Below are 12660 nucleotides of genomic sequence, written 5' to 3' on the forward strand. Positions count from 1 at the left end.
GCGGACCTGTCATATGCCGCTGGCCAACGTTGACGTTGCATACTTCCTTCTGTCCTCAACGTCTCAATGGGCAGCAGTTCAATGCTCGATGCACGGTTCGAGTGCTGCCAACAGCTGCAGCGAAAAGGGGCAATTCAATTGACAATTGACATTGGTCATTACCTTCTTGAATGCTCTAGCATTCAGTTGCCCTTCAGCTAGTAGCTAGCAGGCCCATAGTTAATTTTTGTCTCTTGCCTACTTGGGCCTTGGAATGGCGCATTGCAACAGCCAACAGCCCATGTGCCCCACACACATAGCAAATACAGCTAGCAAAGCGTGGATCAGCACAAATAAAAAAGAGTAAAGTGCATTGCCGGTAACTTCCGGATGTGTCTTAGCCCCCTATTCTCAAAATGCATATCTAGCTTCCTAAATTTAGGCTCGAGTGTTATTTAGATCCATATGCTCTCAGAATGCAGATCTAGCAACCTAAACTTAGCTTCGGGTGTCATCTAGATTCATATACTCTCTAAAAGCAACCATCATCTCAATTAAATTGAAAAAAACTTATTTTTACATCGATATAATTTAATTATAGTCAAATAAAGTGAATTTCAACTTAACATGTGTGGAGAATATTGTGTGCTGAATCTTGAAAGATTGATGATATTTTACTTTGGAGGCAATATCTTAACTTGCTAGATGCGCATGACAAGCGTGCTCTATTATTCTTGGAAGATCGTTCAAATTTGAATAACTTGTAGTTGCACTTACTAAACTAAAATTAACTAAAATTAGTGGTTTATAAGATAAATTACTAGATGAATATTAGGAGAAGCTGAAGGGGCAAAAAAACAAAAGAAAATGTGCCAATTGTTGGGGATCGCCCAAAAGCATGGCCACCCTCGAGGTCGGTCGAACCAAGCAACAGCACGGGTCCTTGCAAAGCTCACAACTTCGGGAATAACTTCCCGGTTTCGGGTGCCATGTGAGGCTCGGAGCCGAAGGTAAGGTGAATCGACATTCTTCCTAACCTGATAATCCTGCCTTAGCATCAGTGTGCAGGAAGGAAGACAAGCACGACCGAGGTTGAGCGAGTTTGGGGCGAGTGGTTGAGGACAACAAAACGCCTGTAGCTTGCTTAGGCCGCTAGCCTCGGGAGGAAAATCACCGGCAAGAAGGCCAAAGTGCCCGAGGTCAGGCTGGGCGTCCGGTGCGAAGCTGGGAAGCATGATGGCGTGAGCAACAAAAGGAGCACAAATCACGGAGCCTTGTGAGAGCGGAAATCACGGGACTGTCAGAGTAGCTCTTAAAACGTGATGCATGAATGACCTAAATGTAAGGACACCTACAACGAAGATCAGCCGCGAATAGATGCAAAAGATGAAACCCCAAGCAACCCAGAGGATGAACTAGCTTTGGTCTTGAGGCACCTCAAAGAAATGGAAAGGCAGAAGGAAAGGTTCGGACAGCAACTGCAAGCTCAAGGAGAAGCAGCCAACAGGGCAGCAATGTTGAACGAGGCCAAAAAGCAGTTAGAAGAGTTACAACGAGAATTAAAGGAACTCGAGTACCTTCAAAGCACACAACAACAACCAACATCGCCATCTACCCAAGCCTTCAACACTGGTTCTACACGGATCATATACACCAACCCCAACTTTAGTCCGCACGACCCTCCACCTGCATTGAATACATATGGAGTCTTTGACAAGAGCTCCCCACCGTCAATCAGACTTCAAACTGCCCCATGGCCTACCACCAACAAGTCAATTGCCTTGCCTAAGTTCAATGGCTAGACAGATCCGCGCCAATTTCTAATGAGCTACAAAGCTGTTGTAGCCTCGGCTGGGGGGGACGATGTCGTGCTAGCAAAATCATTTATCATAGCTTGCGAAGGGGCAACTAAACTGGTACTCACTGCTACCTCCACACTCAGTATGCAGTTGGGTAGATTTGAAAACAAAGTTAACTCAGAACTTCCAAGGCTTCCATCAAACCATGACTGACAAAGCTGACCTTTTCCATTGCAAACAAAAAGATAAAGATCCCCTCGCCAGCTATGTCAAGAGATTTGTACAGCTTCGGTCGCATATGCCACATGTGGCTCATTGTGTCGCGATTTCAGCATGCATCGTGGGGCTCAACCTAGAACCAACAGCTTCAAAGCTAACAAGAAAGAAACCAAAAACAATGGAAGCACTATTCGCGGAGCTGGAGAAATACATCAGGTCAGATGAAGACCACAGACGAAGGGTGGCCGAAAGGAACAGTCACAGGCAAACAGAAAAAAGTAGAAATTGGCAGGCTTCGCCGTATAACCACACACAGAATCAACCCCACCGCGTGATGACAATCGAAGGCAATCAGCCCTCGCACCAAACCCAAAATCACAACCACAACCAAGCTCAAAACTAGCACCACCAAAACCATAACAACTTCACCAACAACCACAGAGGCGGACACAACGGCAGAGGAAGAGGCCGAAGCAATGACCCTCCGAAGCCAAATAATCAGCCCAAACAACAAAGGCCATTTCATTACATATTCCATGGAAAGCAGTTCAATCATGCAACTGATTGGTGTCCCATAACTCTGGAAGCCGCAAAAAGAGAGGTGGAAAAGAAAGCAGCTGAAGAAGTCGCAAAAGCACCAAAAACCATCCATCACACAACCTTCTACCCACATCCAACATATTACCCAAGCCCAGCTAGCCTCGCAAACTTCCAATCATCGATAAATTGGCAACCTTCGCACACCTTCCAACCACAAAACACAAACATACCACCTCAACCTCGCCACGAGATAACGCTACCACCACCAAACTTGCCAAACAAAATCCTAAAAGCTAAACCAAACCCACCAAGCAGCAGTCCTAATGCAATACCAACTTACGGCACGATAATACCTATCTCCAGAGGGTCTTCACAATCTAACTTTTGCGAAGAAAACTCCAACCCCATACCAACCTCCGGCACGATAATGCCAATCACTGGTGGATCCACCCTCGAGTTTGAAAACAAAAGGCAGAAGCGAGACTACTTCAGGCAAGTAAACACCATCAGCCTCAATGGCTCCCCAGTGAAGCCAGAATGGACGCACATGCCAATCACCTTCACAAAGAAGGATTTCACATTGAAAACAGTCTCGCATAACGATGCGATGGTGATACAGACAATTATTGCAAATTGGAAGATAGGGAAAGTCTTGGTTGATACAGGCAGCTCTACAGATATCATATTCACCAATACCTTCAGAGAGATGAAGATTAACCCTCACCTCCTCGAGCCAGTCGAAGTCCCATTGCTTGGTTTTGATGGTAGACTAGTTAAAGCTCTTGGAAAAATTTCCCTGCCAGTGTCGTTTGGAAACCTCGACAACGCGAGAACAGAGCACATCACTTTCGATGTGGTCGAAATGTGCTACCCCTACTTTGCCATCCTCGGGTGAGGTTTCATAAACAAAATTGATGCAACCATCAGACAGCTCTTCCTCTGTATGAAACTGCCAGCCGTCAAAGGAGTGATCACTATGTATGGAGATCAGCAAACGGCAAGAAACATTGAGAGGGGTTCAACCCCGAGACAAAAGAATGTCCACCATCTCGCAGTTGCAAGTGAAGCTGAAGAGCACGAAACGAAGAATCCCTATGTCGAGCCCAAGAGAGACAGAGAGAAAATAAAGATAAGTGTGGACGGCGAAAGCAAAAGAGTCCTCTTGGACGGTTACATCGCCGACAGGTACGTCACTATTGGAGCTAACCTCGAACCCAGAGAAGAGCATGAGCTGATTGCATTTCTGAACAAGAACAAAGATGTCTTCGCCTGGTCCGCAAGCGATCTCCAAGGGGTAGAAAGAGAGATTATTGAGCACAGCCTCAACATTAGATTAGGGGCAAAGCTAAAAAAGCAAAAGCTAAGAAAAATGTCTGATGAGAAGGTCCACGCAGCAAAAGCAGAAGTGGATAGACTACTCGAGGCAAATTTGATCAGACCCATCCTCTATCCATAATGGCTTGCCAACACTGTACCTGTCAGGAAAAAGAATGGCAGATGGAGAATGTGTATCAATTTCACAGATTTGAACAAAGCTTGCCCCAAAGACGATTACCCGTTTGAAAGGGTTGACAAAGTTGTGGATGATGCTGCCAACAGCGAAATGCTCTCGCTATTGGACTTATTATCGGGCTATCACCAAATTAGAATAAAAAAGGAAGATGAAGGAAAAATAGGCTTCGTGACACCATTCGGAACACTCCGCTTTGTGCGAATGCCGGAGGGACTCAAAAATGCAGGACAAACATTCTCTAGAATGACCGCAATCGTACTAGGAAACCAGCTTCGCAGGAACATTCTTGCTTACATCGACGACATAGTCGTCAAAAGCGACAAAAGGGCCGATCACATCCATGACCTTGCCGAAACCTTCGCCAACCTGAGGGCAGCAAATCTGAGACTAAACCCTAAGATGTGTGTATTTGGAGTTCAGCGAGGCAAGGTACTGGGCTGTCTGGTCACCACCAAGGGCATCGAGGCCAACCTCGACAAAATTCAGGCACTCCTCAATATGAGGGAACCAACTTTGGTCAAGGACATTTAGTGGTTGACTGGAAGAGTGGCCGCCCTCAACAAATTTATCCCCCGTGCTGCAGAGCGAAGCCTACCTTTCTTCAAGGTCTTACGAAGCTCCAAAACCTTTCAGTGGGAGGAAGAGCAGCACCAAGCATTCTAAGAACTCAAAGACTACCTGCAGTCTATGACAAAGCTATGCCCCCCCGAGCCCAAGTCACCACTACTGCTCTACGTCTCAGCTTCGGGCACGGCAGTAAGCGCCGCCCTGATTCAGGAGAAGGAAATCAACGGCAAACTAAAGCAAATTCCAGTTTACTTCGCATCTGAGGCCCTTAGTGGCTCGAAGATACACTATTCAAAGTTGGAGAAAATTGCTTATGCAGTGGTGATGGCAGCACTCAAACTGCGTCATTACTTCGAGGGACAAAGGATTGTGGCTGTCACAAACCAACCTCTCCACGATCATTTCTCCAATAGGGAAGCTTCGGGCAGAATTGCTAAGTGGGCGTCTAAACTATCAGAGTTCGTGGTTGATTTTGAAAGAAGAACCACCATAAAGTCCCAAGTCCTGGCTGATTTCATCGTTGACTGGACATGTCCAAAAGCCCATTGCGACGACGTTGAAACACCTTGGGTCTTTTATTGCGACGGCGCCTGGTGCGACAAAGGGGCTGGAATAGCAGCAATTGTAACTTCGCCAACTGGCGTAAAAATAAGGTACGCCGCGAGGCTAAAATTCCCCGAAGGAACAAGATCAACAAACAATACGACCGAGTACGAGGCATTTCTTATGGCATTAAGAAAGATGAAAGCTCTAGGGCAACAGGCCTTCATAGTGAAAACAAACTCTAAATTGATCAAAGAGCACATCGAGAAAGACAGCGAGGCTAAAGAGCTAGAGCTAGTGAAGTATCTCACAGCGGTCAGAACAATGGAAAAACATTTCAGGGGATTCACCATCAAGCATATCCTGAGGGCAGAAAATGAGGAGGTGGACAAACTCGCAAAAGCAACAACCCAGAATGAACCAATTCCTCCTGACACGTTCTACAAAGTCATCAAGACCCCATCCACCAAAGAGCCAACTTTGAAGTATGTATATGCGATCCAGCGCTTTGACTGGCGAGCCGAGATAATGGCATACATGAGAGGTCACTTTGAGCCATGCGACGAAGTCAAGCTCACTAGGCTCAAGCAAAAAGTAAGAGGATATGCAATCATTGATGGAGAGCTTTACAAGGCTGGAATCTCAACGCCCTGGCTTTGTTGCGTCGATGCCAAAATAGGCAAAGATCTGCTGGCCGACATTCACAAGGGTTTTTGTGGATCTCACATTGGCTCCAGGGCTCTCGTAAGCAAGGCTATCAGGCAAGGATTCTATTGGCCTTCGACCGTACATGACGCCCAAAACCTTGTCCGAAACTGCGAAGCCTGCCAAAAGATAGCAAACCAGAGACATTCACCATCTCTCTCAATACAACTCATTCCACCATCATGGCCATTACAAAGGTGGGGAATAGACCTGGTCGGCCCGCTGCCAATAGCTCAGGGTAATTGCAAATTCGCAGTTGTTGCCGCAGATTACTTCACAAAATGGATCGAGGCCAAGCCCCTCACAACGATAACCTCAGCTTCGGTACAAAAGTTCTTTTGGCAAAACATCATCTGCAGATTCGTAGTACCAAGGGAGTTAACCGTCGATAATGGCAAACAGTTCGATTGCATCGATTTCAAAGAATATTGTGCCAGCCTCAAGACAAAGGTCAAATTCTCCTTGGTTTACCACCCGCAATCAAACAGCGTGGTAGAAAGAGCTAATGGCTTAATCTTCGCTGCAATCAAGAAATGTCTATTCGACCAGAAGAAGGGAAAATGGGTCGATGAGCTACCGAAGGTAATTTGGTCGCACAACACTACCCAGTCCCGAGGTACAGGCTTCACACCATTCAGGCTACTTTTCAGCTCTGAAGCCGTAACACCAGAAGAAATCAAAAATAACAGCCTGCGAGTTGTGTGCACTAAGGACATCCAGGATGTCATCAAGATCGAAAAGGACATGATCGAGCTTGACATCATTCAAGCTTTGGACAACATTGATTAATTCCAAAAAGAAACTAGGAGATGGAGAGACAAGAAAGTGTTGCACAGAGAAATCAAAATCGGTGACCTCGTCACAAAAAGAAAGACGTTGGGAAAACCTTGGCAAACTGCAGGAAGCATGGCAAGGACCGTACATTGTTACAAAAAGTAACAGGCTAGGTTCTTTTCATTTGGCGGACCAACTCGGCACGGAGTTGCCACATTCTTGGAACATAGAGAGTCTGTGAAAATACTATCTGTAGAGGTCCGTCACCTTTGGCTTGTGGAACTATAAACAATGCCGAAGGCGACAACTTTACTTTCTTTTTTGCATTTACTTTTCATGTCATAGAGTTTGGACTGTACTCTTTTCCTTGCTAGGGGGGCTCCATTCTGGAGGCAAGGTTTTTAACGAGGCAGATCCATGTAAAAATTCCCGATGTAATAAAGTAAAGTCCCCCCTAAAATCGCTTTCATAGAGTAACAATAAGTTGCGTGACCTCGCGCTTTCATGTGGAGGAAAGTACGTTTTCCATTCATAAAGCAACAACAAGTTGCGTGACCTCGCGCTTTCACGTGGAGGAGAAAAGTATGTTTTCCATTCACAGAGCAACAACAAGCTGCGTGACTTCGCACTCTCACGCAGAGGAGAAAAGTACGTTTTCCATTCAGAGAGCAAAAACAAGTTGCGTAACCTCGTGCCTTGTATTGTTATAAAATGTGCTAGATGCGCAAATTAAGTGTTATAAACTTCTCTCCCCCCACTTGGGTAAGCTAGCCTACTCTCCACACCGGCAACGCCCTTAGCAAAAGCTTTTCACCAATCCCGCTTTGCCCGAAGCAACCATTCTCAAAGACAGCCCCACCTCAGTGTGCTCTCTTTTCTCGCGAAAGCCTGAGAGGGGTGACATTTTTCATAAAGGACTACCCTTGCCTGCCTTTTACGAGAAAGGATCACAGCTTCAGCTCAACAAACCTAAAGGGGGGAGGGTGACATTTTTTCAAAAAAAAAAGAGACATGCTAGCTTTTCCTCAACCTTTTGCAAGGATGACCCGCAACTTCGGCTAGGCGAAACAAACCTAAAGGGGGGGCAATTCCTTTTGGCAAAATCAATGCTCCCTCCGCCCCCCGTGAGGACTACTTGAAGCTTCAACTTGCCACCCTATTCACGAAGCTCTAGCAAAACACTTTACACCAAGAAAAGTCACAACACAAACTCAAGTTGAAGCAACCCTAAGTTGCGATATCAACCAAACTCTCGTTGTCTTCTAAGTCAGCAAAACCTAGTTTCGAGTTTTATACTGACTTATCTACTTTGTAGCATAAAGCGCGCTCTAGCCATTTTTTCCTTTCCAAAAAATAATCAAAATATTACAAAGTTTCCACCTTGGGTCATAACCTTTCTTCTCCTTGCCAACTACTCTTTTCCATCCCCCGGATGATAATGTAACGCACCATAATGACGGGAAACATCCCGAGTTACAATCTGCCCAAATTCCTTATCAAACAGGACCCCTGCTTCAGCCTGTCTCTCCCTCTCACCTCCCACAGATCCCGGGGAGTGATGTTTCAAAAGAAAACCTTGAAGCCCCCGCAAAACAAAAGGCACAAGTATGCAGGAAACCTAAAAAAAAAAGAAGTAAGTACAACACTTCACAAATAAGCAAAAATGCATTTACACATCCCCAAAAATAAATGTCAAACCGCTCCGGCCACAATTCAAGCGTCAACAAGCACCGTGGCTATAACACTATTACAAGACAAATAGATGTCCTTTTCAAAAAAGTTTTTACAAGAATCCCTCAGCCCCCAGCACCCTACCAAGTTGAAGGTGCACCAGCTTTGTTATCACCTTTCTCCTCAGCTTCGAGCTTGGCCACCGCTTCCTTCTCCTGCTCTAGCCTTTCCTTCGCAAGCTGCTGAATGTACTCTACACCAGATGTAGCCCAGAGTTGCCTGAAAATACTCCGCTTCACCGCTCTCACATTCCTAGTTTTCTCTTGGGCACCTAACTCCGAAGCCAGTGGGAATTTGTACTCCTCTCCAAGCGTCAAGAAGTGATCGCAATCCTCAGCCTCCAGGAGTTGAAGAGTACTTTCCAAGCAAAAATTTGCAGCATAATCATTAAGACCAGTTATGACTTCGGGCAGGCTTACGAACCCATTCTTCATCCACTCACAAACATTTGTGACATCGCTATCAGCCGGCAAGGGATAGGGCTCGGCACCAAAAGGGCGAAGCGCCGCTTTGTATGCCTCATAGATTTCATCAAACTTCCCTTTCAAAATTGCCTGAGTTTCGTCAATGAATTTGGTCTTCTCCTCAAGCTCGGCGCCCATAAGAGCTATTCCTTTCGCTTGCTCCGCAATAGTCGTGGTGTCTTTCTCACTATTCCGGCAAAGTTTTTCTATAATACCAACATTATCCGCCTGATCCCGTCTAAGTTTCTCAATCTCATTGCGAAGCTCATCTCTTTCCGAGACAAGATTCTCTTTAGCCTTAGCTGCCTCCTCAAAATTCTTCAACAGCACGTTCTTGTGCCTTGTCAACTCTTCATTCAAAACCGTCAGTTCACCATTAAGATTGGACAACCCCTTGTTCTCCTCCGTTAGGTCAGCAACTTTAGCTTCAAGAAGCGACACCCTCTTCGCCCGACCAAGCAGGTCCTTCGCCTTGGCCTCTATCCTCTCTTTTGCCTCTGCCCCAACTATCACGCACTGCACGAAACAAAAACCATGTCAGTTAATTAAAAAATAAATAAATAATAATAATAAAATAAATTAAGAAAGACTCCAAGCCCAAACCTTCTGCCCGAGGGTAGCAAACATCCGCGCCAGCTCCTCGTCGCGCAACCGCTTAACAACTTTTTTAAACACTGCACGATCATTAAACGGTCAAAGCTGCAATAACAACGTGTGATACGTAATAAGGAACAACAAAGATAAATCTTACCTTCGGGACTAAATGGCTCATAGTCACCAACATTTGTATAGTAAGACATGCTTTTGTCAGCCACCACAACTGATTCAGCTTCGCCCTTCTCCCTCACTTCCGGCCTACCGCTCTCGATGCTACCTCCAACCGCTGCACATGTGTTGCGCCGTACCCTTTCAGATCGATCCATCCACGGCAAGCGTAAATTCAAAGGGTTGTAACCCTCACCTAACCGAGGTGCACCAGCTGCAACAACCTCTCTCCTCACATTCGTGCCAAAGGCCTTGTTAAAACTCATCAAGGATGGGAACAACCTTGCATCTGCAAAATAACGCCTCACCATTAGTCTCACGTGAGATTCTCTATACAACTCCCCAGGAGAAGCCATGGTATTCTCCAAATCCAGTAAGAATCTCTCCGAGCCTCCGGTGTACCTAAAAATCTCAACTTGGGCAAGCGCACAACAACATCATTACCTGACTGCGCCGCCTGCGAAGATGGATCCTTGATAGCCTCGGCAATTTTATCCACCTCCTTCCTCCTGGCAGCAGCAAGCTCTTCCATAATCCTCTCTTTCTCAGTCTTGTGCTCAACCAGTAGAGGCGCCGTCACTGCCTGGCTCCCAACAGTGCGCATCTCTGGTCCCTCACCTTTTATCCTTTGGATCCCCTAGCCTAGCTTGTACATTGCTAACCTTGGCAAAACCTGTCGGCTCTGCTGCGCCAGAGAACAATTTAGATCTTTTCCAGTCGCGCTTAGCCCTGGTAGCGGCAAGGGCTGCTGCATCCACCACAACCATGTCATCCTCATCCAGAACCCGGGAGAAGCGAGGCTTCTTCAAAGGTCTCGCAGCCTTAACAACAACACCTTTCCCAACTTCGGCAGCGATTTTAGTTGGGGGCAGCCTCGAAGATTTTGGCTTCACCATTTTTTCCCCACTAAGGAAAGACGCTTGAGAAACCTTATCCTTCTTCTTCTGTGCCTCAAGGGCACTCATTTTCATCCTTGCTTTAGCAGCCTCCAGGTTGCATCAGATCGCGCAACGCTCCGGGAAGAGCTCTCTCCCCTCTTCCTTTTCTGTTCCCACTGCCACCTAGGCCACGGGCTTTCTTCCCCCGAAGCAACGGTCACGCAGGCAGCTCAATCCCGAGACTCTCCAAAACTTGGTTAACGCAAAGACCGTGTTTAACCACCAGCTTGAACAATTTAAACTCAGCCTTAGAGATAGGCCCAATAATGTCAATAGCCCGCCTCTCGACGTCCTCAACATACGCGTTTGGGGTGAAATGTTCGGCAACTGGCTGGCGCCAATAACAGGGTGGAGCAGGGGACTACTTTTCTATGACACCACCCTAAGTTCCACATCGAGAGGCCCCTAGCCAGGAGTAAGTGGCCACCTGTGAGCCACAACAAACTCTTGCACCAAGTTCCTACCAGACACGGAGCCCGAAGCCGCTACAAAGGCACCTTCACACTTCTTCATCATCTTCGACCTCGCAACCGGCGGAGTCGTAGCAACATCCATAGGGATTATCGTAGTATGAAAGGGATAGATTGCCTGACCGCCCCCGTCTTTCATCTCGACCCTAACATAAAACCAATAATTTGGCCAGTCATCTTCCCACCCATTCTTCTGAGCAAAAGACAGTTGAATCCTCTCGAGACCTTGTTTCTCGTTCTTCCTTCGGGTCTGGATTGTGCAACAACAAAAATGGTTCTCAAAAGTCCCATCTATATTGTCAAAAACCACCCTCTTCTTTTGAATGTGCAGCTCAAACAGACGCACAAAGCCATCTACATCGATAACGCCGCCAAAGGTATGCTGAACCCAGAAGAACTTTGACAAAGCAACGAAGGAGTTAGGGGTCAGATGGTGAAGCTTAGCTTTGTAATGATCCAAAATATCCGGCAGAGCTGGATCGCAGGGGAACCTTAATCCAGCAGTAAAAAAATCCCTAAACGCAACAGCTTCGCCAAACTTCAGAGTCGGAGTAGCCTCATCCTCGAGCGCTCTTCCTACCCCCTCCGGGAAGAACCCTTTATCAACGTACAATCTTATACACTTGTCGGTCACCAGGGACCGCCCGAAGTGCATCGTGGGAATGCACACCGTCGTGCCAGGCACAAGCTCACTCACGTCCATGGCAACACCTCCAAGATCCTCGCCACTATCACCTGCACCCTCATCCCCGCCTTCAGCTTTGTCAGCATCCGAACTGAAACCTGACAGGCAACCACTTGATGAGCCCCCATCACCGGCACACAAATCCACGGCTCCAGAAGAGGACCTCCACTTCGCCCTCCTCGGACATCCCTTCGATATCGACGTCCCCGGTTGGGTTAGAGGGACCCTCCCCAACACGAGGAGCTATTTCTGTAGCATGCTCTTCAGCAGTCTTCGGTCGTGCAGCCTGCATGATGTGAGCCAGCTTTGCAAAAGCAAAAGACCACATTTCTTTCAGTGCAGCAAAAAAATGAGCAAGACACGTTACCTCCAAGCACACGAAAACAAACGAGGTTAGAGCTCAAAAAACGGCAGAGCTTCGAGACAAGAAACAAGCACAGGCTGATCGCAAAAGAAGCATGAGTTAACCTTGAGCACGCGGCTAAAAAATGACTGCCCTCTCTCCTTTTATAGGCACGGTAAAAGGCGCAAAACAACGCCTGTAACTGCGTGACGAAGGTAAAAGGACGTGCAATAAGAAACCACCACGTTAGCTCGAAAAAGCAAACCATTGGCTTGATTCTCACCGATGCTCGAGGGTGACGTTTTTTGGGCCAAATATCCCTAACTTCGTGGGTTCGGTCACCGGTGCCTAACCTCACCAACGAGGGGCTATTGTTGGGGATCGCCCAAAAGCATGGCCACCCTCGAGGTCGGTCGAACCAAGCAACACCATGGGTCCTCGCAAAGCTCACAGCTTTGGGAATAACTTCCCAGTTTCAGGTGCCATCTGAGGCTTGGAGCCGAAGGTAAGGTGAATCGACATTCTTCCTAACCTGATAATCCTGCCTTAGCGTCAGTGTGCAGGAAGGAAGACAAGCACGACCGAGGTTGAGCGAGCTTGGGGTGAGTGGTTGAGGACAACGCGA

At 47.0% G+C, this 12660-nt stretch overlaps 1 protein-coding gene across 1 annotated transcript; it reads left to right on the forward strand.

The window, feature by feature from the left end:
- Positions 1 to 2964: 2964 nt before the first annotated feature.
- On the forward strand, positions 2965 to 3432 carry LOC140221826 (uncharacterized). The gene has a single exon (XM_072291797.1). The coding sequence runs from the start codon at positions 2965 to 2967 to the stop codon at positions 3430 to 3432; it is 468 nt and encodes a 155-aa protein (XP_072147898.1).
- The last annotated feature ends 9228 nt before the right edge of the window (positions 3433 to 12660 follow it).

The sequence above is a fragment of the Setaria viridis genome, chromosome 2 (genome assembly GCF_005286985.2).
Source record: "Setaria viridis chromosome 2, Setaria_viridis_v4.0, whole genome shotgun sequence".
NCBI classification, from domain to species: domain Eukaryota; kingdom Viridiplantae; phylum Streptophyta; class Magnoliopsida; order Poales; family Poaceae; genus Setaria; species Setaria viridis.